Genomic DNA, 25,448 nt, shown 5'->3' with positions numbered 1-25,448 from the left:
CAGAAAATTTATGGACACCACAGACTTCCTTATAGTTTCAGCCGTGGGGAAATCCCTGTGCCAACTTTATCTGCTGATACAGAGGTGCCCATGACCCCCTTGTAGAAGCTCCCAGGGGCATGTCTGCAGGGCTAGGCTGATGCCCTCTGGGAAGGGGCCAGTATACTTAGGTCACCTGCACATAATCCGACGGAAGTTTTTTCAGAAGATACTAATAACTCATCTTAGAGTGGAGTTCCTTAGCACTAGTGAGGGGAGTGGGTGGAGCCTGAGGTGGGGAGGGACTCTGTGCTTTACTTACCTGGAGACTAAAGGGGGCAGCTTTCCTGTGCTGGGCTCCCTTGAGGTCCTATACCCTCCCCTCCACACGTTCATTTTCCAGTGGGATCTTTTCTCCCTCAACTTCAAGCCTATGGAAGGAAAGCAAAAATGTCCTCTTGTCTGTGACATCAGACTCTGAATAAGTGGTAGGAGCCAACTCTCATGTGTTTAGAGTTCCAGTGCTATCAGGAATTGGGCTGGTTTGCCCAGGAAACAAATGATACATGTAACAGCCGTAAACACATGCAGGTTGCATGGGAGACCCAGACACTACAGTAAAGGCACGAGAGCCTCATGGACGACTGTGGGGCCAGGCCCACTTAGATGTGTGCCTTCTGTACTGAACCAGCAGGACTGACTAAAACCCATCCCTTATTCTCCATGACAGCTCTCTACAAGTCATCTCACAGCAGCTCACAGAATCCTGGGGTGCCTTCTCTTATACCCACCAAATACTGAGCTGGGCCTGTGCTGTGCCAACCAATGACTCAAATGAAGAATGTGCAAGCATGACTTTAGAGTGTAACAGGCTCATGCTACCTTGGTACCGGACTTCTATCCTCTAGCCACTGCAGGATCTGTGTTGTGTAGATGATATGGCCCAACCCCAACCTAAGAAAAACATCACACACCAGAGGTTCCTAAAGGTTGTTTTATTGTAAAACCATAAATACAACACTGACATGAACTCGGGAGCGCCCTTAGGCGACTGATCCTCTAGTCATGGAAGGATGTCATTTTACCTTGGCATCAACCAGCTGGGAAACGGTTTGGGGGTCAGGGGAGGAACTGAATCTTGGGCCAGGGCTTTTGGTGACTTAAGGAACCCAGTGGAACCTTCCTCTTCTCCACAATCCATGGGAATAGTCCACTTGTGGACAAGAACAGACACGGAAAGACAGTAACATTGAAACAGCTCGGTTTTACATTTTATTACTTTGTAAAAATCTCTTTTAAAAATTTTCTGTTCCTTTCTTCCATTTGACATCAGTAAAATGTTTAAACACCATGAAACCAATCTGGCTATAAAATGGAGAAACAGTACCTAAAACCAAAGTAAAATAAAACACCCCAAAGGACACACAGAAAACCCTAAATAAACCCTCAAGTTTGGCCTTGGGAGTTTATGTATCACAAGAACTGGCAACTGAACCCCCATGCAATGTGGCTCCCGGAAGGACTGTTGCACCCACACCATCAATACAGGAGACCGCCAATGACTTCTTTGTTATTAACACAGCAAGTGTGACACTGGGTAACTTTTTTTTTTTAAATACAGTACATGGTACACAGGGTCCCTAAGATAGCCCTGCATAAACCCCCGTGAAGACTTGAGCCAAGCATTGGCTGTTTATAAAAATATTATGTTGCTACAAAAGTATAAATTAATACTACTGGTATTAAGAAATATTAAACACATAAAACTTATAAGGATTAAGAAAAATATTCATTAATACCTGTAGAAAACTCTGGCCTAAAAAAGATATTTTTTGTGTGTGTGTTTGCTTTTTTTGTAAATTTTTTTTGTGTTTTTAAATTTTTTTTAAGATGACTTGAGTTTCTTGCACTCGAAGCGAGACACAGATGTGTCTATGGTATTGCCTAGAACGTCTTTACTACTGAGACAGGATGGAGGTGCACACACGTGGTCACTGAGTAGGAGGGCAGGAGGAATGGGGCACCAAGGCGTTCTCAAGATTTACCTGATGTGAATGGATCACCAACGGGAAGTTATGGGGAAAAGAAAAAAAAAACACGATAGGATCAGAAGACAACTGAAAATACTTCATGCGTCTTAAAAAATATCTCTGCTTCGGGCTGTTATACAAAATGGTTTCCTGATGCCTGGGATCTGGATGGCCCTGCCACATGGCTCTTGCTCTTTCATGGTTGGCCAGACCCAGCCCAAGTCAGGCCACAGGCTCGAGCCCTGTTTGGGAAGCCACCCACGATGGCTGGCTGGAAGAATGGTCCTAGGTGAGCCTTCTGGCACCTGGATTGTGGGAGCCCCCCTTCCAGCGGGCCTGCAGATTCTGACTCCTAAGGACAAGGCTGGGCTCTGCCCCTTTAAGGACCTTTGGTTCAAAGAGTCAAGGTGCCCAAGGAATGGTAGGACCTTGGCTGGTGGTGATGCCAATGCCAACTCCAAGGCTAGTCAACTTCCCAAGTGGGAGTGGAACCTTAAAGCACCACCCTCTTCCATGTGAGGTCTATACGTGCTCAGAGACCACAGGTTCCCTTGGTCAAAGCCAGGGCTCTCCAGACTACCATCCTCAGACCCAAATAAGAGAGGAAAAAAAACAACCACAGCCACAACCATCCCTGACCCCTGGAGAGCCTGCAAAGGGGAGATGGGAGGGAAACATGAGGAAACACCGCATCATTGGTTTGCCTAGCAAACGTTTGCCACAGTGAAGGGGAGGGGCAGCCTCCTCGCCAGCTCTCCCATGGCCCTGGGGACAGGAGCCCCTATGCACTGTCTCCAGGGTATAGCCTGAGCCTCACTCTCTTGGTTCTGCCCTCCAGAAACCTTCTTCTAGATAAAAGACAGACAAAACAATGTCACACCGCTGCCAAGACCAGGAAGCTGGGAGCTTGGCATAGCTTATGGGGTACCGAGTGTCCTGTGCTCTTCTCTTCGAGCATGATATGACAAGGTCTGGTGTGGCATCCTGCCTACATACGAGCTTTGCTATTTCTTGGTGACCCTGTGTCCTCTGAGTGAGCATGTACGACATCCACACTCTCCTCAGGAAGTCTAGCCCAAGTCCAGGAAAATTGGAGTCCAGTGGACCTTGCTCAAAAAAAATATTGGGGGGGGGGGCGGGTCTCCAAAAGCAGAGATTCAGCTTCACAGTGGAAAACATGCCTTGTAGAATTCTTCCGTTTCTTCAAAGTGCAGATCAAAGTTGTCGAACTGAAATGAAGACTCTTGGCCAGCCCACACGGCTGGTGTCCAGGTCCTTCCTAGAAACCTGGAGATGAGTTCTAATCAGTGTCACCAGCTGCCCTTCTCACCAGGAAACAGGTACCTTTCCCTCTGCCTAGCGCCAACCCCACAATGCCAAATGTAGAGCCACCAGGCAGAATACTGACAGCATCCCTCGTGCTGTAACATGTGGCTTCCCGTGCAGGCTAGCCCTAGGAATGGGATGCAGGTAGCCGTGTTCACTCGGGACACACTGAATTCTGGGCGCTGTGAAAGCCGTGCAAGGGAAGCTTGACAGGAGGACTTGGGTGTTGGGAACAGAACCACGCTGAGAATAAGTGCTTCCATGTATAACCACTCCTCATAGAACCTGAGACCACTTGAGTGACTGAATCCCAGGCAAAAGAGCCTGTTTCACCGATGAAACAAAGTGACAGTAGCCTGAGGGGAGAACCTTACTAATGGAAGCTCCTCTTCTCTCCTTCTGCGTTTGAGTCCATGGATGTTAAAGCAACGGCCATTTGTGTCCAGAGAATCATACAGCTCAAGCTAGGCTGTATGCTAGAAATGGCCCAGCTTCCTGGTGTTGCAGCCCCCAATAGCCTATGATGGAAAAACCTATAGTGATCACAGAATCAAGAGGCAGATGGCAAAATCCTTCTGAAGGCTGAGGCCAGCCCAGGCCACTGGAGATCAACTGGAAGAGCCTTTCTTAGTGCTTTGGCTGAACTAGAATTTGGTAAGTTGGATATTGCTGTTGACGGGGCCTGTGGCTGGACCTGGGGGATCTTTGGGATTTACTGAGCTGTTGGCTGCAGGATGTGCACTGTGGAGATGGCCCAGATGACAGCAGACACTGGGCAGCTTTTCCGGTTAGGGACACTAGAGAGAAATGACCGCCTACTCCCTTCTAATCTTTGAGGACGAGGCATCCCAGCGATGAGTTTCTGAGGACCAAGTGGGGCTCACGCTGAAGCTATAGAGGCAATCTAAGCCTTGAGGATAGATGATTCAAGGTGCAAATGAACTGGACAGGAGGTGACTACCTATGACCAGATGCCTGGAGTTTAACGCTAATTTTCTTTCTGGAGGGAGAATATTCCACACTCCAAAAGAGTACCTGCAATGCACATCTGGGCTTGGCTGTAACAGCAGCTCGGGCCCAGCTCTGCCTGAGGATCTGTTTTCACTGACTGCGCAAAGCACCCAGCTTCCAGTGTGGCTACAAGTGCTGGGTTACAACCCCATTCCCAACAGACGAGGGAGACCAGAGGTATCCTTCATCATCAATCCAGAGCCCACCTCCTGGAAGTCCACGGGCAGTGTGAAGACATTCCTACATTCTTCAGGGTGCAACATTCAGTTCCTGTCTGGATCTCTCCACTGTGGACAGAGGTTCCTCTGACGGTAAGTGCCACGTTGAAGACACCATGATGGAAATGTCTACAACATCCCTTGCAGTAGGGATTGTATGGTGGTTCCTGAGACCATAGCTTGCTGAAGTGGATGTGGACGCAGCCTTCTCTGATCTGTTTGTGTGTCTGAGACTCTACAGGAGAGCTTGGTTAGACATGTGAGGTGAAGAGTGTGGGCTTAGGCCTCAAGGACAGAGTTCTGGAACCTTGAGCATAACTGGAAGCCACTGAGTCTTCACATCTCTACTCCCCTCCTGCTGACAGGCGAGGGCTACGGGTACAGTGCTTTTGAAGTCGAGGTATCTTTCAGTTGTGTAATGCTTTATGATGGAGGAGGGGGGCAGTCCAAGCCCCAGGTAGGAGAGGTGATTTTGCAAATAACCCCTCAGGGGTGGCCATTCTCAGCATGAAGTATAAGCATCCCCATACCACAGCTGTGGTCACTGGAGGGATCAGAGACACCAAGCTAAAGACCTTTATGGGGTAGTTTTGCTCATCATCCTGTGAAGAGAATGGCGGCCCCCTCTTGGCATCTGGACTGTGTGTAGAAGCATTAGTTCCTGGCCAAGGGGATTAGAAGCAAGGGCTAACAAGCCCTTTCACAGCATTTAGTCAGCACATCCACCTGCAGAATGCCTACTGTTCAGCCAGCAACATCCTGTGCTCCACCACTGTCCTGACTACAGGTCTGAGGTGCCTGTGGGGACCTCTGAGGGCTGTAAACTCCCAGAACCCCTGGGATTTGGGGAGTGGGAGAGGCTGTGGGTCTGGCAGACACAAACATGGACTTAAGTCAGTGTCCCTGCAGAACTGGAGGTCAGGCCATGGTGAGCAGGAGGAAGCAGTCTGAGGACGGGGGGCAGACATTCATGAGGCAGACATTCACATGACCACAGGCAGGAACCAGGCAGCGGCTCTCTCGATGACATTCAGGATCCTAAAGCCACATGCTTCCCACTATAGCTTCCACCAAGCCCCACAGCCAAGGACCCAGGGCTCCTCCCAGCTCCCTACTCCAGACCCACAGCCATGGCCTTGATCTTGGTTAGGTGAGTCCTGGACACCGCCATTGAGATGAGCTAGTTTACAGTGTGACTTAGGAATAAAAGAGGGTGAGTAAAACAAACAAGACTCCAGAAAGTAAGTCAGACATTCAGTGCCTCCCAGAAATCACATGTGAAAAGAAACCAAGTCCCCCATAAGATAAAAAAATTGCTAAAGTATTGTAAAAAATGACGACGACAACAACAACAACAAAACTGAGTGGAGAGTCAGCTATGTCTCTGGAAAAAGAAAGTCTTGTTTTTTTCTCTCTCTCTCTTATATTAAAAAGTAGAACATCAGCTTTATATTTCTAGAGTCTCCTTTCCTGAATTGGGGAGATAGATAGTGTGTTTTCTAAGGCAGCTGCCCTGGACACCTGAGGGGGAGGTCCCAGGTACAGCAGCTTAATGCCCTGAAGGTGAAACAAGAAATAAAGTCCAGTGCAGAAACTGTCCATCTGACACAGTTTTGGACAACCGGCCGGAGCAGCTGGGGCAGAGGATGGGTACCACGGGTTGAGGAGATGAAGGGATGGTGAGGGAGGGCTGGGGCTGGGGGATGGGAGTTCACTTCAGCCCTCAGCTGCCTGAATATCTCACAACCCCAGCTTCTCCCAATCTGCACACCTGAAAACGGGAGTCCTTAGAGCCCCTGTCCGAGAAAAGCGAAACCACTCCTGTTTTCCCAGTCTCTCAGCTTTCCTGACCCACCCCGTTCAGTGCACACATGCCCAAGGAAAGGCATGCATGCATGCACCAGGGTTGTGTGTTTGTGTGTGTATCTGTGTGTGCCTGTGTGTGTGTGTGCACGCATGTGGAGGTTCTCTGGCTGTGCATTTGAGTATGAGCTTCCCACATCCTTTACCCATGCAATGTCATGTGTGTGGGTATGGACATGTGTGCATACACTACACCACACAATACACACACAGACACACACACACACACACAAACACACACCGAAAAAAAAGCACTTAAGTTTCCAAGGGGCATTTACAATGAGGTTCCACAGTGTTTAGAACTTAAATTTCTTTGTTTGTGACAGTGTTGTGTGTGTTCCTAATGTTTTTCTTTTCTTTTTTTTTTTTGTCTGTTTTTTTTTTCCCTCAAAGTTGAGTCTTAAAGCATGTTAGATTTCAAAAACATGAGCTTATTCATATCTTCGGGACTAAGCAGTCGCCTCCTTTTGATCAGAAGTGCTTGTTCACACATATTTACACACCCGCTCCGAGCCCCGACAGCAGGAACCGCCAGGAGCCAGAAGGCTAGCTTGGCCAGTTTCGTGTGCTTTTGGGTCACGCATGACCAGTACTGGAAGAGATCAGGAGTGGTCTGAAAGAGGGGTTCCTGAAGGTAATCATAGACTTCGTTCTTGCCCAGCCGGTCCTCTTCCTGAGCGGCGGGGTGCTCTCCGGTGGCTGAGCGAGCCTTCTTGGCAGCAGGTTCGAAGTCAGCCTCCTCGGCCCAGGACTCCTTCACCTCATTGATGAGTTCACACACCTTGCTAATGATCTCTTCGTGCTGGTAGGGCGGCACAGGCCGAAGCTTCTGCTGAGGATCCAGGATCATGGCCACTTTGTGGGCCGGGTGCACCTTGAAGTTCTCCTTGAGCGCTTCCAGAAAGAGATGGCACAGCTTGCTGACGGTGCCCGCGTCGTTGGCCTTGGCTGTGAACAGCTTCTCGAGCCTGACGTAGGTAGGGAGCACAAGCTGTAGGGTGGGCTGGCTCTCGTTGCTCAGCTCTATGACAGCCTGCTTCACGGGGGTCAGGATGGCGGCCAGGTTGCTCAGCAAGTGCTTGTTGAGGCTCTGAATGAGGTTCATCTTCTTGGCACGGCTATAGAACTCGCAGATCTGCTCATAGCGCTCGTGGACCAGCAGCAGCGAGTCTGTCACTGAGTTCCAGCAGGGTGGCGGTGACGTCTCCTCCAGAGAGCCAAAGGTCTCCTTGGCCAGGCCCGTAGAGCCTGCTAGGTCCTCACACACGTTGAGCAGCTCGATGACCTCATGCATGCTGCGGGCCTGCAGTGTCCGCTTGCTCAGCACACTCTGCACCACTGAGTTCAAGGCACAGGCTGAGCAGCGAAGGCACATGCCGGCCTTGGAGAAGGCGGACGTGCTCACCCGGCAGTCTGTCACATATACGGTCCGGATCTCTGACATCACAAACTCTGATAGCACGTTCTGCACCCAGTGATGCACCAAGTCACCACTGTCACGAATGTCTGCGCCCTTCACACCCAGCACATAGCTCTTGATGTGGTTACCCTCGGCCTGATAGGCCGTGAGGATGTAGCAGGAGTCAGGGCCCACACTCTGGGAGTGGCATGTGACACCGATGCCTAGGCAGGCATTGCTGCCTAGGGCACATGTCACCTTCACCTTCACCTGGTTGTACATGCGTGGCAGGTGCTTCAGTGCCAAGGTGTTAAAATTGCCCAAGATCTCAGTGACCGAGAAGGCCCCGTAGCGGGCGCCACTGTCTACCAAGGTTTGAGCCAACTTGAGGAACTCCTTCCCACTGACCACGCTCAGTGCACCCAGGTCAGCACACATGACCCGCAGTAGCCGCTCTGCGATGTTTTGCCGCTCCTTCTCAGGGATTACACTGTTAGGCGTCAAACCACTGGTTGTGGCTGGCAGGGGACACAAAAAGAGAAAGGATTACTTTTGACGTTCAAAGCTGCTTAACCTGGCAGTAGCAATATCCTAAATGGTTAGCATGAAGAATAACAAATAGATTTTGTTTCGCATACAAATTGATATGGTCTGTACCATATCCCTATGGCACCATAGGGATAAAGTTCTATGGTTGATAAATAATGCCTACCGTGGGTACGCAACATACTTGCCACATATGCCAGTTACCTAAACCTTTGAATATAACCTTTTTCTCAGCAGGAATTATATAGGAATCTTTAGTGAGGAAAGTGTTATAGGGCTAGTGTCAAGAAAAGAGTCTACGGAAATTGTAAACATGTGGGGTTCTAGCTGTGACTCTGGCTTTAAGTAGTGTGTTGGGGGTTGGGGATTTAGCTCAATGGTAGAGCGCTTGCCTAGCAAGCACAAGGCCCTGGGTTCAGTCCTCAGCTCTGGAAGAAAAAAAGTAGTGCATTGGGGACACACACACACACACCCCTTCTTCCTGGCTTTCTTTTGCCTGTCTGTAAGCTGAGAATTCCTGCCTGAGTCCTAAGGACAAGTAAGCATCATCTTCAGTCTCACAGGAAGTACAGGTGTTAGCAATGAGAGACAGGGTATGGGTCCAGTGGGGAGATAGGCTATGGATGCAGTGGGGCACAGGCTATAAATGCAATGAGAGACAGGCTATGGATGCAGTGGGGAGACAGGCTATGGATGCAGTGGGGAGACAGGGTATAGATGCAGTGGGGAGACAGGGTATAGATGCAGTGGGGAGACAGGCTATAGATGCAGTGGGGAGACAGGCTATAGATGCAGTGGGGAGACAGGCTATAGATACAGTGGGGAGACAGGCTATAGATACAGTGGGGAGACGGTATGGATGCAGTGGGGAGACAGGGTATGGATGCAGTGGGGAGACAGGCTATAGATGCAGTGGGGAGACAGACTATAGATGCAGTGGGATTGCAGGATATAGATGCAGTGGGGAGACATGGTATGGATGCAGTGGGGGAGACAGGCTATAGATGCAGTGGGGAGACAGACTATAGATGCAGTGGGACTGCAGGGTATAGATGCAGTGGGGAGACATGGTATGGATGCAGTGGGGGAGACAGGCTATAGATGCACTGGGGAGACAGACTATAGATGCAGTGGGACTTCAGGGTATAGATGCAGTGGGGAGACATGGTATGGATGCAGTTGGGGAGACAGGCTATAGATGCAGTGGGGAAACAGACTATAGATGCAGTGGGACTTCAGGGTATAGATGTAGTGGGGCTGCAGGGTATAGATGCAATGGAGAAACAGGCTATAGATGCAGTGGGGAGACATGGTATGGATGCAGTTGGGGAGACAGGCTATAGATGCAGTGGGGAAACAGACTATAGATGCAGTGGGACTGCAGGGTATAGATGCAGTGGGACTTCAGGGTATAGATGTAGTAGGGCTGCAGGGTATAGATGCAATGGAGAAACAGGCTATAGATGCAGTGGGGAGACAGGCTACAGATGCACTGGGGCTGTAGGACTTCCAGGGGTCCCAGGATCCAGCATACTGAGACCTACTGTTGTTGGCACTGTTCCTCTGGGCCTGAGGTTTCCACTTTTCTTCCACTGCAGCAGGTGGAGATCGGGACTGGTTGGAGGTGATGTTGTTTTCATTGTCAGCTGCAGAACAAAGGGAGTAATGGGTCACATTGAAAGGTAAGAGGAAGCTGAAGAGCAAGGTAAGATCAAGGGGTCAGGGGTGGGGTGTAGGGGGCAGGGGTGGGTGTGTGGGGGTCAGGGGTGGATGTGGGGGGCAGGGGTGGGTGTGTGGGTGATGAGCAACTCGGGGTAAAGCAACGCATGCCACAGGGAGTTGAGTTCAGGCTTCTCACACGACTGTTTATGGTTTCAAAGCCTCATCTGTACAATCTAGAAACTTAGGACAATGGTATGGCCACCCCACAACTTTAGGAAGGACTATGGAGACAACAGGGAAAGCCTAGGACATAGAGGACTCTTACAAAGAACATCAGCCCCCAGCCCTATGATTACCCAGAGGCCACTAGCTTTGCGGCCCATCCACAGCAGAAGCTACTACAACATGCCAGAATGGGGTGTACAGACGGGAAATAAAGAGAAGGGGATGGCCTGAGCACTATGAAGAGAGGTGGGGTTGGAAACATGAGGGTGGGGATGAATAATCTTCTCTGCCACCTGAAGACATGGTGAAGTCCTGGCTTGTGCTCCTGCTGAGGGCCATGTCTGGCCTATGGCCATGCAGCAGTAGGGGTCCATAGCTCAAATTACCACTCACGGGACTATGTTGATGCTCTGTGCAGAGCTGGACCTGCCCCGGAGAAGTGGCCCTACACCATGCCTAGGTAGCACAGTAGAGCTGGCCCTGGTGGTGGTGGGGGAGAAGGGCACAGCTGCATCTTATGAGAGTAGGAAAGCTGGCCCAGCCCCCCATCTGCCTTGTGTTGGTGTGGGTGAGGGAGAGATGTCTCCCTCTTGCCCCTTGCTGCCTATAGCAGGGCAGGTGGGAAAGCTGGCCCAGAAGCCTGGCCTCTCACTGGCTGCAGTAATCAGGAGAGCAGACCTTGCCTAGATAGCACAGTAGAACTGGCCCTGGTGGTGAAGGTACAAGTGAACCAGCCCTGAGGTCATGATTTCAGGAGAGCTGGCCCTATCCCTTGTTGGCTGCAGTACTGGGTAAGCTAGCCAAGACTGTGCTAGAGAGCTTGCCGTGGTGGTGTGGGTACCGGTCAGCTACCCCCCAGGTTCAGATCCAGAGCATCGAGTTGGCTCACCCCAACATATACCTCACCTATGAACTGCTGGAACACATGAAGGGGCCAGTCCTACAGAAATAAAGGTGCAGGACCTCCATGACACAAGGCAACAACAGGATATCTAAGAGGAGTCCCAGTGAGCATCCAGTACTGATGGTGTAGTAGAAACCAGAGGCTTCAAATCAGACCAATGACTCACTTCAATGAACAAGTAAAGATGTATGGATAAAAGAGTATGCTGTGGGACACACTGTGACATACTATAGCTTCCATGACAAGATGTATAAATGTATGTATGTATGTATGTATTCTTTTTAAAATTTGCCTTTTGGGGGGAGTTTGGGAGGGCAGAGGGTGGATACAAAGGAATGGAGAGATGAATGGGATTGGGATGCATGGTGTGACATTAACAAAGAATCAAGAATTGTTTTTCAAAGAGAAAAACCAATGAAATCAAAAGCCCATTTGTTGGAAAGATTAATACACTTGATAAGCCTCTCACCAGAGGATAAACATCACTTGGATCAATAACGAAGGGTCATCACTACAGAGCCCACAGATGTCATGAAGGACTAAAAGTAATTATGAACTTTAGTCCAATGAATTCAACAAGTCAGGCAAGAGAAACACCTCAAAAACACAAAGAAACATAGCTCATCCCAGAAGAAATTGGTAACTTGAGTCCTACACCCATTAAAGAAATAGTTCAGAGTTAAGTAACTTCTCATAAAGAAACCTCCAGACTCTTAAAGGTTCACTGGCTGACTTTGTAAAAAAACAAAACAAAACAAAACTCAAGTAATAATACAAATTCTGTACAAATTCTTCTAGAAAACATGGGTAGGAAGAGTCCCAAGCTTCATTTTATGAGACTGGTATTGTCATTTGTATTCTTGATGACAGCCATTTTGACTGAAGTGAGATGGCATATTTTAATTAAACATTTTTTAAAAAATTTATGTGTATGCATGTTTGGCCTGCATGTATGTCTGTGTGCTACATGAATGTCTGGTACCTGCGAAGACCAGAAGATGGTGTCAGATCCCGGGACTGTCATGTGGGAGCTGGGAGTTGAACCTGGGTCCTATGCAAGAACAGCCAGTGCTCGAAATCACTGAGACAGCTCTCTAGCCCCATGAGATGAAATCTTAAAGTAGCTTTAACATGCATCTCCCTGAGTGATAAGAACGTTGTACACTTTAAAAAGTGTTTATTAACCATCTGTATTTATTCTTTTGAGAACTCTGTGCACAATTCCATAACCTCCTTTATAACTGAGTTGTTTGCTTTCTTCACGGTCAGTTTCTTGAGTTCCTTTCAGACACAAAAACCCTCTGTCCAACACACAGATGTGTCTTTTTCTCTCACTTTATAGGCAGCCTCTTTATTCTATTGACAGTTCTTTCCTTTACTGTACAGAGGCCTTTTCAGCTTCAGGACATCCCATTGTCTACTGTTGGTCTTATTTTCTGTGTATCCATGAGTCCTATTCAGAAAGTATTTAAGGTACTCCCCACTTCCTTCTCTGGCACTTTCAGGGAATTAGTTCTTATGTCGATGTCCTTGATCCATTTGGAGTTGAACTTTGTGCGAGGTGAGAGACAGGGATCTAGTTTCGTAGTAAACTAGTGCAGACACTTTGGAACTCAGGTTTCTCAAAACAAAACAAAGCAACTAGAACCAGATGGCCCAGCTATACTTCTCCTTGTCATATATGCATAAGATCTTATATCATACTGTATAGATACTTGCATACCCATGCTTGATGGGCAACAGTAAGCTAATGAAAGCCTAGATGTCCATCAGTTGATGAATGGATAACGAAAACAGATACAAATACAAAATGGAATTTCACCCAACTAGGAAGAAAAATTAGGCCATGAAGTTTTCATGTAAACAACTGGAACTGGAAAAGCATTATAGTGAGTGGGATAAGACAGCCCAGGAATAAAACACCACTTGGTCTCTTTCATATGTGAACCTCAGCTTCCATTTTTTAGCTCTGCTTAACCTAGAGTACTCTTCCCTGTAGTCTGGAGTCTAGAAAGAGGAAACTGGGAGAGGGGAGTGCCTTACAAGAGTGTGGATAGAACACAGGCAAAGTCGAGAGTGGCAACAGGAGGGGTCTTAATATTTAAGCAGGGTCAGAGGGTGGTAGATCAGGGAGAGAGGGCGGGAGAGAGTTAACCAAAACCAAGGATGAACAAAAGAGCCATATGAAAATTTACTACTTTTTAAGCTATTTAAAAATATAGAGATTGATGAGAGACACCCATCGTCGCTTGATAATGCTTCTCCTAGAAGCAGTGGGTCACCATACGAAACTCCTGGTGCCAGATATGGGGTACCTTCAAAGGAGTTGGTCAGGAGGTTCCAGGGGGGCACAAAACAACAGGTTCTTGTCAGTTCTCTTGAATGCTGATCAGAACTACAGTGTTAAAACCCCCTGGCTGAAAACTCTACACACACCACTTATAAGAGAAAAGGAAAGCAAGTTGGAACTCACTGGAAATACTCTCCCTCCTGGCTAACTTTCAAAGAACCAGGAGTTGTGATGCAGGCAGCAAGTCAATGAACTTACCTTGCTGTGAATCTTACTAATCAACCTTCCAGGCAAGACGTGCCCGCCCGTGGAGTAGCGGTACAACTATTGCGTAATCCACTAATCACCCTCTGATTCGATTGGAGCGCCACTCCACAGGAAGGAATCCATGCTTAGTACTGGAAGCCAGGCCAACAATCCATACTTGGGGAAGCCAGAGACCCAAGGGTATAACTTATTACTACTGTTTAACTAAAATGACTAAGCACCTCTTTCATACAACCAGACAAAAATGACTCTCAGCCTTAATTAGAGACGCTTCTTTGACAGTGAATATAAGTGGAGTGCAGAGATTCGTGGCTGCCCAGGGTACCAAGGATAAATGATATCTGAGTGCCTCGCACTAAAAAAGACCTTGTACTACTCCTTTTCAGGCTCAGGGAAACTGAGGAGGTGGGATCAGGAAGAATGAAAGAGATAAAGACAGGAAGAAGGGCTGGAAAATGTCATTTTCTAGGCATCACACAACCATCACAGTCATGAACTCATAGCAGCTACAGTTACCAGCACTGAACCTATAGAAGACCGTCCCTGTCAGCAATCAGCCATGGATGTGGGAAGGGCTGTGGAGCCCTATCCCCTATTACTACACTATCAGCTATAACCGGCTCTGAAAGATGGGAATTAATCATCTTCAATTGCTTGCCCACTGCTAAGCTTATCACGATCCAATGGATAATTCTAAACCCAGGGTCATACAGACAGCTGTAGTTAAATTCAGTAAGTCACGAAACAAACCAGACAGATAGGAGCATGAGGAAATGCTTTTGGGGGGAAGGAGGTCGGCGGAACCTGAGAAAGGGAAGGAATGAGAACAGTTAGAACGCATGCTCTACATAATCAAATATCCCATATTCTGAGCTGTGTGAACTGAAACACTTCGGCTTCCAAGCATCTCAGAAGAGGGATGCTCAACTTGTACCTCCAACAGGTGATGGAGTGAGGTTAGGCTAGGCCATAAAAGGTATCATAGTCTTTGACTATATCAACTCTGCAACCCTCATCTTTGGAAGGAAAGGTTTGAAAAACTCTTACAGTGGAAAAAAGGAATTCCAAAGTTGTGAAGTGGTTCAAGGGATCAGAAATCAGGGTTGGCCACCTCCCCAGGGTAAAACAGAGAACCGCTGATTTAATTTATTCTCTGCAAAGACTCCTGGCTGCTTCTTAACTGTGCTCTCCACCCTCACTGGTGGGGACTGCAAGGGCCCAGCCCTGAGTCAGTCCACTGACTCCACCAGGGCAGACCTCGGCTTCAGCGTGAATGTTAAAAGGCCATGCTATCTAAACGGAACTCATTCCGGGAGTGAGAATCCCGGTCCAATTATCACTGAGTTTATAACCCTGACAAGTCAATTTAATCACTTTTGCTTCAGACTCCTTTTTCTTGGTATGTGTGTGAGCATATGCAGGCGTGTGCTGCGTGCATGCCAATGTGTGTGAAGGCCAGATGACAATCTTGACTATTGTTCCTTAGGGGCCACTCTCCCCCACCCCCTCTTTATTTTATTTTATTATTTTATTTTTTTTGACACAGACTCTATCACTGGCATCCACCTTACTAGTTAGGCCAGGCTGGCTGGTCAGGGAGCCCCAAGGATTCCCCTCTCTTTGCCTCTCCAGGCTAGGTTTACAAGTGTGTATACTGCCAAGCCTAGTCGTTCTATGTGGGTTTTGGGAACTGAACTCAGCTCCTCGTTCCTGCAAGGCAAACACTGTACTAAGAGCCATTTTTCCAGCTCTTTAGCATCCTTTTCTGTGAAATGGAGTTAATGTGGCATGTAGGGAGCTACTTTGAGAATTAAATGGTGAATATATGTAAAACTCTCAGACCAAGACCTGGCAGCAAGTATGAGTTGAAATGATGTTAGATAGTTATGAGCCATGGCAGACATAGTTTTCTAGGCCTTTATAAGGGGGATGGAAATGTACCTCAGTCAACATACCCGACCCATGACCAGTACCCAGCACACGGCAAGCCCTCACTACCACTCACTATAGATAACATCATGTCTGCTAGTCCTAGTCCTGACCTGTCACCAGGGCAGACAGGTTCCCTTCAGCACTTAAGTTCACTAGTGTGAATTAGCCTGTGCCGTTCAGAGGCTCTTAATGAGATTGGTGTTACTTGAGGCTGATCCCCTTATCATCGGCGCTGTGAACTGTGCAGCTCACAATGCTTAATTTCCCTCCATGAAGCCAATCCTTTAATCCCGATTCAGCCTAGCTGGGATTCTGCCTGGCTTTGCACTGGATTGTGAGGAAGGCATTCTCTGGCTGCGCTGGACCAGCACAAAGCAGCCCTTCAGAGACTCTGAACCAGCCAAGATGCTGAGAGATAGTGCCGCCACTTCCTGGCTCAGCCCAGACTTGAATCATCATGCTTCTGTCCACCATCTGCCAGAATGATGGGGAAGCACCCACATCCAAACTCACAGCTACACACACACACACACACACACATAACACACACACACACACAGAGAGAGAGAGAGAGAGAGACAGAGACAGAGTCACAGAAAGAGACATACAGAGACATACAGAAACAGAAAGACAGAGACAGAGGCAAACAGAGACAGATAGACAGAGACAGACAGAAGCGGGGAGGCATGAATGAATCTGAATTAACTGTGGTTAACTGTGGGAGACTGGGCTGTAAGGCTCAGGAACCAGACATGGTGCCCAAAGAGAGGGACCATGGCTATCACCTCCAGGGCTGTAAATCCCATTAGGGGCATGTGTAAATGCTTTGAACCACCCTCAGCTGATCGTGGAGACGTTGGGAGATGAGAGACACCTGAAATGTGAGGCAAAGATACCAGGCCACAGGAGTCTGTGTGTCGTTGCTTTTAAAGATGGGGAGAGATTCCTGCCTGAAGTCTCATGGCATGTAGGGAGCAGAACTAGAACTCTAGAGTCCTGACTACCACTAAAAAGCTTGGTTGTGTTTGTAGAATGATTTATAGGAGAGGGAGCTCTCCCAAGGCAATATGAGTTACGGCCTGGTGTACAACACTTTTTGAAATGAGTGAATGGAGGCTGGAGTAACATTGTATCATCTAATGGAAGATGAAGTCTACCCATGTGTGATGGTTTGAGTAAGAACAGCTCCCATGGGCTTATATATTTGAATGCTTAGTCACTAGGGAGTGAGATGCACTAGAAGGTGTGTTCGTGTGGGGTAGCTGTGCCTTTGTGTTACTGAGGGTGGGCTCTGAGGTTTCAAATGCCCAAGTCAGGCTTAGTGGCTCTGGATGTGGAACTCTCAGCTACTTCACCAGAGCCTGGTTCAGAAGGCTGCCAGTGGATGGCTGAGCCTGGGAGGGAGAGCGGTCCTAGCCCTGGCAGCCTGTGGACTCCCTCTGCCCCAACCTCCTCCCTGCTCATTGCTTCATGAGCTCCAGTTTGAGAACCAGGGCTTTCAAGAGGTAGAAATGGTTAGTGCACAGGACTGCCCTGGGGAAGGCCTGAGCACAATCTACCCAACTGCTGGCCTCTCTCTACCATCCGCTTCTGCTCATGTCGACCTTGAACCTATTTACAGGTCTCTTTTTTGGGCCTGCAACCTCTGGGAAACCTATTTTCCTCCCTCCTCCCCAAACCACCCTGAGGCAGAGCTGAGATGCCAGAGTTCATACTAGTCAGCTATGAAGGACAGGCTGGCTGAGGCTCAGAAGATAAGTTCCCGAAAAGTGCCAGAGATGTGTGTGTCCAGTTATGATGGGATGGAGAGGGGTGTGTGTGCTCTGGGTGGGTTCTGCTGGTCTCTGGGCCTTACCTGCGTGGGACTGCATGTGCTCCAGCAGGTTGCTGTAGAACTGAAACTGGATCCCACAGGCGCCGCACGTATAGGGTTCTGGGGAGACAGGTGGGCATGTGACAGGTGGCCCATACTCAGGCACCCTGACACTGGGCTGCAGGCAGCTTCGAAGGTGGGGATCCAGGTGCATACTTGGGGCTCTGGACCCAGCCTGTCCACTGGCCTGTCCACTAGCTTGGAGACAGAAAGGCCAAGGAGAGGCAGGAGCAGAAAGAGGGGAAGCCACACAGATATAGGCTGCTAACTCAACGGGCCCGCTGCTTCCTGGGCGCTTACTCCGTGGCAGGCACTGTTCTGAGCACATGGGAAGGACAACATCCAGGCACCAGGAGCTCCCAGGAAACAGACTCTGACCCTTGGGATTCACAGCTTAACCCTCTGCCCGTGGGACCACACGAGCATCACTGCTCATGGAGGAAACAAGATGAACACATGCACAGATGAATAAGGAAACTCACAATGGGAGGGGGAAGCAATGAGAGAAAGAGAGGAGGAAGCGAGGCAGTGGGTACGACTGGAGGAGCTGGAGGATGGGCTGAGTGGAGCAGGCAGCAGGGACACCAAAATCTCAGAGTATTCAGGAAGCACACTAGTGCCTGGCAAAGAAGGGGACAGTGGGAGGAAAGAAAGGCCACACTGTTAGGTAGAAGGGGAGAGAAAGAGAGGGAAGAAGGCGGCTTGGAAGAGAAGTCCTGAGGCTGTCTGGATAACCAGAAGTGGGTAACCTGTCCCCCTCCTGTGTGCTCAGGGTTCTACCTACCTACCTCTCCACCCTCCGGGGCCCTTAGCAGCCTCCCAAGGCTATTACTGGGAGTAACCCTAAGGGTGGTCCAAGGCCTGTCTATCCCTCAGGGAGGCCAGAGAGTCACTCTCTGCCCTGCCTTGCCCTCTTCAACCCCCACATCAGGACCATCACTTACTCTGCAGGAGAGGGAAAGGGTTGGAAATCAGGGGACTTGCAGTTTCTGCAAAAGAGAAACAGTTTAGCTAAATGTTCCCCAGTCCCAGGGCTGTGAAGGCACCACAGCTGGTGAGCGAGCCAGGGGGCCCTCTCAGTGGAGAGAGCACCTCGGTGGACACACAGTCTGTGTGGGAAGGTAGGTGAGAGGTGCTGGTAGAGAGGCACACCATCAGAGAAGACAGTGTCACGTGAAATCGACCGAGCCTCAGGGTGCTCTGACAGTGAGGCTCTGTGACCCAGGTGATGCTCATATGGCCACGCACTTGGCCACTTGGTTGTCTTCTGGCAAGCCCTCCTACTGTCCAGCATTGCCAGAGAGTGGGGCTGGCAAACCTCCAATATAGCAGGCAGCAAAGTGGAGTGCAGGCAGAGTAGGAGGGTCCTGGCTCCACCTGTAGTCTGGGGGACCTGGGGCTACAGTGGACTTATCCTGAGCCTCAGTTTCCTCATCCAGAAAGTGGGAGTAACAGGAACACTATCCCCACAGGACTGTGGCAAGGGTGAAAACAGATGCAACACACAAAGCTCAGAACACATGCCAGCCACGTCGTAAGTGCTCAATGAATGGTGGCTGCCAGTGCCAGCAGCAGCCCATGACAGTGCTGTCCCTGCATATACGTTAGCCCTGGTGGCAGGAGAGCTGTAAGGGGTGCAGCATGGCTTGGGTAGAGAGCCCATGGTATGACAGGAGACACGTTCTAGCTCCAGGCTGCCACTTAATCCTCTGTGGCCCCGGGCAGGTTATGCTTTCCTCCTAGACTTACACTTACAGAAGCTCTGAGGGTCACAGTGATGACCCAAGTGGTACTTGCGCCAAGTGCTTGTTTTACACCAAGGTAAAAACAAGTCAAGCAACGCCCAAAGCAACACTCCCTCCCCCCTCCTGCCTGTGTTCTCTGGGGCTGTTCGTGCTCCTCAAGCTACTTGCAGCCGAGGAGGAGTTGGGACTCATCTAGGCCACTCACTGGAGCCAGAGGAGCAGGGGTCAAACCTGGGTTTGATGGAGCTTGGGTCTACTACTAGGCAGACCTGTCCCCTCCTGTCCTGGCCATCACTGTGCATACACTCTTCCTGTCCCTTTCTAAGATAGGGATTGCTGGTGACCATCCACATTCCTGCCAAGGCTTAATAAATCCTGGAGTCCCAAGCTGTGCCAGTACAAGGCAGCCACCAGGTGGCAGCAAACACCACCAGGAGCTCTCAGGCCAAGCCATAGCACTGCAGACTCTGTTCTGTGGTATTGGGTGCAGAACCTGGGACCTCTGGCTCCAGTATCACCCCGTTTGCCTCTCTGGAAAGAAGCCTGCTACATATAGCACTACTCAGTAAATGGCTCTCTTAGGGTTACCCATCTGGGCTGGCTAAGTTGATGCCTGAGTTTGGGATTAAGGAAGTTCCCCTGTCTGTGGGCAAGGCAGAAGGACAAAATGCAGCCACAGAAGGGCTCCTAGGTATAAAGGCCCCTTCTGCTTCTCATAAGCTCTGCTCTCTCTCTATTTCCCTACCCAGCCCCTCTCCCAACAAGCCCCACCATGCATCAGAAGACCCCAGTCATAGGTACCTGCTCTTCTGTGGGAGGTGACACGTGATGCCACATGTCACACCACAGACACACTCACCGCTGGAATTTTGCGAGCTGCTATTGGTCTCTTCAAAGTGGTTCTGTGCTTTGCTTTCTACTCGACGACTGAAGGTGTTTTCTGCTGGAAGGAGGCAGAGGAGGGGCGTGATATGGCACGGGGAATGGTTAGCTTATCTGTCAGGGCTGAGTGGGCAGGAGGCCCTTGGAGCTCAGAGAATGTGTGTCTGGGAGGTAGAGGAATGGAGAGGGAAGGGGTGACCTGCCCAAGGACACACTGGTGAAATGCAGACGGCAGACAGGTCAGGGCCCCATTTTCTACTCCAGGATTGAGTCACTAGGATAAACTTTCCTGTTTTCTCTGGAAGATTCTGCTGCGGCAGCTCCCAAATGAGGATTGAGGATGTCAGTCCATTTCCTGGAGGCAACTTTGACCCAACAAGAATCTCAAGGCATAAAGGATGTTCTGGGACAGAACATGTGACAAGTAGGAAGGGGTAGTTTTATACTTGCTCTGGGAAGGCCAAAGACTGTGTGAGGAAGGTCAGAACTTACATAGGGAAGTAGGAACTCCTTGTCAGCCGTGTCTAGTACCTTCCCCAAAGCTTACATCTGCAGGATCTCTCTGGAAATCCCACAATGCAGGGATGGAATCGACCAAGCAAAACTCTATACTTATATCCCCACCCACACGAGCAGACAATAACCCAGCTCTTCTTTCTATGATGCTCTGGGTACTACAGAACACAGCTGATCCAGTAGATGAAGGTCTCAGGAAAGTCAATTTGAGATACTCAGCCATCCCTGCCCCTTATACAGTTTGGATGAGGCTACCAATGGCTCCGAGACACTGAGCAGAAGGAGAGTCGCTGGGCTTTAACTTAACCTGCACCCAAAATATAGGGATTTTAAAAGATTAGATAGCTTTCCAAGTGGTGCTATTTGAAAATCAGCTGGAGAAACACGACTCAGTAGGTCTGTCCTACCCAACAAAGTGCTGGTATGACATGGATGACGGATGAGGCAGCCAGCCCAGGCAGTTCCTGTAGGCCTGCTCAGGTCTTCCATTTGCCTCAAACTATCCCACAGCCTGTAGAGGCTTTTTGGCACTGTAAGGACCATGCTTCCTCTGTGTCCCTTACAGCTTGGCTGAGTACCTCCAGACAGCATGTAAACTGGCAGAGGCCCATTCATTCTCTACCTACAGAGGGTGAGGGGCTCTCATTCTTGAGCACCTACTGTATACCTGATACTCCTCCCAACACCACGAATGCAGTACCACCCATTTAATAGGCAGAGAGACAAACTGAAGTTGCCAGGCTCCTGGACCCACTAGGATAGTGTGTGAGGCTTTATCTGGGGCAGGTGCCTCCCCTGTAAGAAGGCTTAATCTGTATTCACAGGGGAACAGGCAGGTAGGTGAAATATAAATCCACATGTGTATGTCCACCTGCACACAAACAGCCATATTCTCCAGGATAATGACAGTGACAGTCTCGACCTCTCACATGCACCATTTCACAGCCCCTAACCTGGTGCCCTTGGATTTGACCATACAGTTTGCCCAGGTAAGATGCACCACAGGGATTCCAAGTCTCACAGAGGCAGCCACTGATGTGCCCATGGTTTGCTTGACACTTGCCTGAAGACAGTGACATTCAATGACTGACAGTCCCCACAGACAATTCTCTGCAGATGCTATGGACCTTCAAAGGCTCAGCCACAAAGCTCAAGAAAAAGAGTAAAGTCAAGAAAGCCCTGACCCTACAATCCGGTGAGCCAATGTCTACCACCAAGGAGACCATGGTGGACAATCTAATTCTTTTAAGGTGCTGAGGACGGAACGCCAAGCAAGGCCTCCATAATTACTCTTATCACTGAGCTACCCCCCAACTCTCTTTTCTTACTTTAAGACAGGGTCTAACTAAGTTGATTAATCTGGCCTTGAACCCACTCTATAGCCCAAGCAAGGCTTGAACTTTTGATCCCCCTGACTTAGCCTCCCACCTGCAGGCAAAAACACAACTGTCACAACACAGTATTTGAAAAATCCACACTTCAAGTTTGGTCAACTCCCCTCCTTTTGGGAAACATAAGTACGGTAAACACAAAACCACAGCCTGGCCCAAATTAGCTTCTTAAACCAGAGGAGAGGCAAGCACAGGCTACCAATGAATGACCTCAGTGGCTCATTCATCTGACCTCGCAATGCAAACATTTTGTACATTTAGTGGGCAGCTCTGGCCTCCTGAAAGCAACTGAAAGACCCAGCGCCTCAGACATCTGGGTAGGTGGACCAAGGCTTTTCTCATACAAGTCTGAGTCCCAGGACTCCTGGAAGCTGGTACCTAGCACATAGTATGTCTTCTGTTTTGGAAGAAACGACTACTGGGGACCTTGCTACCTTCTGGAGCCATAGCCCCCTTTTGCATAGGCCTGGAACTGACATCCTCTGATTTCCTGCTGAGTCTCTACCTCCTTGAGGGTTTCATGGGTAAACTCTAGGGAGTGGGAGCCCACAGAGACAGAGCTGCAGTCTGCCGCCCCATTTGATGGAGGCCATTTCTATGCTGAAACAGCTTGAGACAGTTTTCTGAAAGGTGACAATGAAAGCTCATGCCATGAGGTCCAAACAGGGCTGGATGGTCACAGACAACAGTGTGGTCACAATCAGAAATGATACTTGCCATCCTGCCATGGGACCACTGTGGCAGGGATGCAGCAGGGTGTAGTGGGGATTGTGGAACAGGGGAAGTGTACAGACACCTAGTATGAAGGAGGCACGAACCATTACCCTGCAGGAACATGACCCAGGAGCCAGATTGATGTCTTAACACAGCCAGAAACCCAAACTTCTTTTTATACAGACTCTCCTCATGTTCAAATACTTCCTATTAATCTTTAATAAAAAGGCTTTTAAACTTCACAAAGGCCAAATAAAACAGAACCCATTAGGCCGTGATTTGGGAAAAAAAAAACATCAAATTACTTTGAAAAATGTTTGCAAATTTTGTTGTATAAACCTCCAGCTGAGATTTATAACTTGGTCTGCCAGGGTTACAGAGGTGGCCAGAGGCCATGGGTCCCAGTCTGCACCAAAGCATGATGGGAACTCCAGTCTTGTTCTTGCAGGGGAACAGCTACGGCACATGGTGGGTGGGAATCCAGGGAGGCACGGGTGATAAAGGCCGTCAGTACCTGCAGCTGCCTTGCTCGCCGGAGATGCCGAGTTTGGAGTTCGGAACGTCTGAGTTTGGGTGGCTGGAGGGGTGCGGTGTAAGAGGGTGGTGCATCGGACCACGGAGGCTGGAGCTTTTTTCCCCGACTGGTTCGACTGGGTCTTCGCTGCCACGAAGCGTGGAGATGGGGTGACCTCTGGATGGGAACACTCAGAACCCGTGTCTGGATCTTCCGGTGGCTCCCACCCGGGGGCGGTACCTGAGAGGGTCATGCTCTCAGTCCTTGAGGGCCCTTGGAGCCTGCCGAGGAGGTGGCCTCTCAGCCACGGGTCCCCGAAGTCCCACTCTGATGCCTCTCTGCCCAACCTGCCCTCCTTGAATAGAAAGCAAGGGCTCAAGCACCCATGAGGAGCCCGAGAACCTTTGAAAGTCGGGAATCTTCCCTAGTTTTCCTTTTACCTTCTCAGGAAGCCTGACCTCTGGATCATGCTCGGGCTTCCTGTTTGCCCCGCCCCCCCCACCTCTGTGCAGTCTCTGCGGGTCTGTGTCTTTAGCCTTGGAGAATCTGGATTAGTTACCCCAGCCCGGAGAACATTTTCTAGCATATCTGATTCTCAGCCCTTTTCCTTCAAAGGGAATCTGGCTCGTAAGTGATGGTGAGCAGAAGGTTCTTTGGAGCTGGATAGTGGAGCAGAGTAGGGAGAGGGGAGAGGGAAAGGAGAGGGGCCCTACAGAACCCTATGGGCAGGGGCTGGGAACTGCTCTCTTTAGGACACTCTGCCTTTGTCACAGAGGTATGCCTGTTCCCTGTAAGGTTTGGGAAGCCTTCCTTATTCATATCCTCTAGGGAGCTAGGTCGTGAGAATGGTGGTCTTGGGTGGGCAGAGTGCCTTGAGCCTGGGCCTAAACTGACTCACTCAGAAGAGAAGCACACAAGACCTGCTTCATGAAACCATGGAAGGTCTACAGTTATGTCTCTCCATGGAAAGAACGGAACCAGGCAGAGAGGGGGTCCCAGAAACCCCAGGACTGAGCACCATCCTGAGAGCCCCACCTGTACACAGGGCCTGGGTCACTGCTCTGAGCCAATCTGGCTTTCTGGCTCCACGAGGCAGGTCCTTGTTACAATTCTGCTCTCAGAGATGCTTGTCTTTATAAGGCCAGCTGTGCCACAGGGAGGGGAGTCACTCAGTCACAGCTCTAGCGTGACCCAGCATGGCTGAGGAGATGCCCAGGGCCTCGCTGTGAGGGAAGCTGAGGGAGCTCCCTGCTGGCTAAGGATACCTTGTATGCTTTCCCTTTCTTTCTGACTTGAGTCAAACAGGAAGGATGGCTTATCTGATGGCTTCTCCCAACACATCCAACACTGATGCTGTCCTGGAACACCTCTGACTGTTGACTGTCTCCCGGTGGGAGGAACAGTTTAGGGCTAGAGGCTCACTCTCAGGCCTGTAATGAGGCTGGAGAGGCCAGCCCATCGTGGAAGCCTAGCTCCAGGTCTTCTGGCCTCAACAGTCCTGGGCTCCGAACTCTACAGGGCACAGAGTTTCCCCTGCCTAGCCCCACTGATGAGACAGGATGGCCCTCTCTGAGTGGGTAGCCTCACAGTGATTCAGTGAGACATCTAGAAAGCCCAGAGACATCCCCTTAAAGTAACTGCTCCACACAAGGAAATCACTACTAATGTTCCTGCTTAGATACAGGAAAACAAAGGCCCAGGAACTCTAACACGGTCCTTAAGGACACCCAGGAAAAAGGTGCCAGATGACATGGGATCTCAGGCAGCCAGAAGCTCAAGGAGGCCTAGGAATATCCTAGATCCCCTCCAAGAATCATGAGACACCATGGATCCACACATCCAGAGCCCTGGGAACAAGGACAGAGGCCATGAGCAGCAGCCTGGCCAGCCGCTTTCCTCAGAGACCCATTTCTGTGGCTGCAGAACCATGTTTGGGGATAGTTTCATATTTGATGTCTGCTGGCATTCCTTAGAACAGGGACCTCAGGGCACCTGTGAGACACCTGATCCAGTAAACCGAGGCAATCATCTGTTTCCAGCTGCCCTGCCTGGGCCTTCTCACCTCACCAGACTCAGCTCAGGCCCCTCACTCTCTCAACTCCTCTAACACCGGTTGTCCTTAGAGCTCAAGGCCTTCTCCCAGGCTGTTTCCTTTGATCGC

General features: G+C 49.7%; 1 protein-coding gene across 7 annotated transcripts in view; it reads right to left on the bottom strand.

The window, feature by feature from the left end:
- Positions 1–1,858: 1,858 nt before the first annotated feature.
- Positions 1,859–25,448, bottom strand: part of Znf618 (zinc finger protein 618) — a 169,374-nt gene continuing 145,784 nt past the window's right edge. For 2 of the 7 annotated variants that reach the window (XM_029476684.1, XM_029476688.1), the window contains 6 exons: positions 23,288–23,527; positions 20,130–20,213; positions 18,470–18,514; positions 17,508–17,585; positions 9,917–10,018; positions 1,859–8,344 (listed from right to left, as the gene is read on the bottom strand). In XM_029476684.1, coding sequence (XP_029332544.1) covers positions 6,828–8,344; positions 9,917–10,018; positions 17,508–17,585; positions 18,470–18,514; positions 20,130–20,213; positions 23,288–23,527 — 2,066 coding nt within the window. In that variant the 3' untranslated portion in view covers positions 1,859–6,827. The remainder of the gene's footprint in view (positions 8,345–9,916; positions 10,019–17,507; positions 17,586–18,469; positions 18,515–20,129; positions 20,214–23,287; positions 23,528–25,448) is intronic. The other 5 variants (XM_021160790.2, XM_021160791.2, XM_021160792.2 and 2 more) reach the window with 3 other exon arrangements.

Source organism: Mus caroli, chromosome 4 (assembly GCF_900094665.2).
Source record: "Mus caroli chromosome 4, CAROLI_EIJ_v1.1, whole genome shotgun sequence".
In the NCBI taxonomy this organism is placed as follows: domain Eukaryota; kingdom Metazoa; phylum Chordata; class Mammalia; order Rodentia; family Muridae; genus Mus; species Mus caroli.
This window is presented reverse-complemented; position numbering and strand designations above follow the sequence as displayed.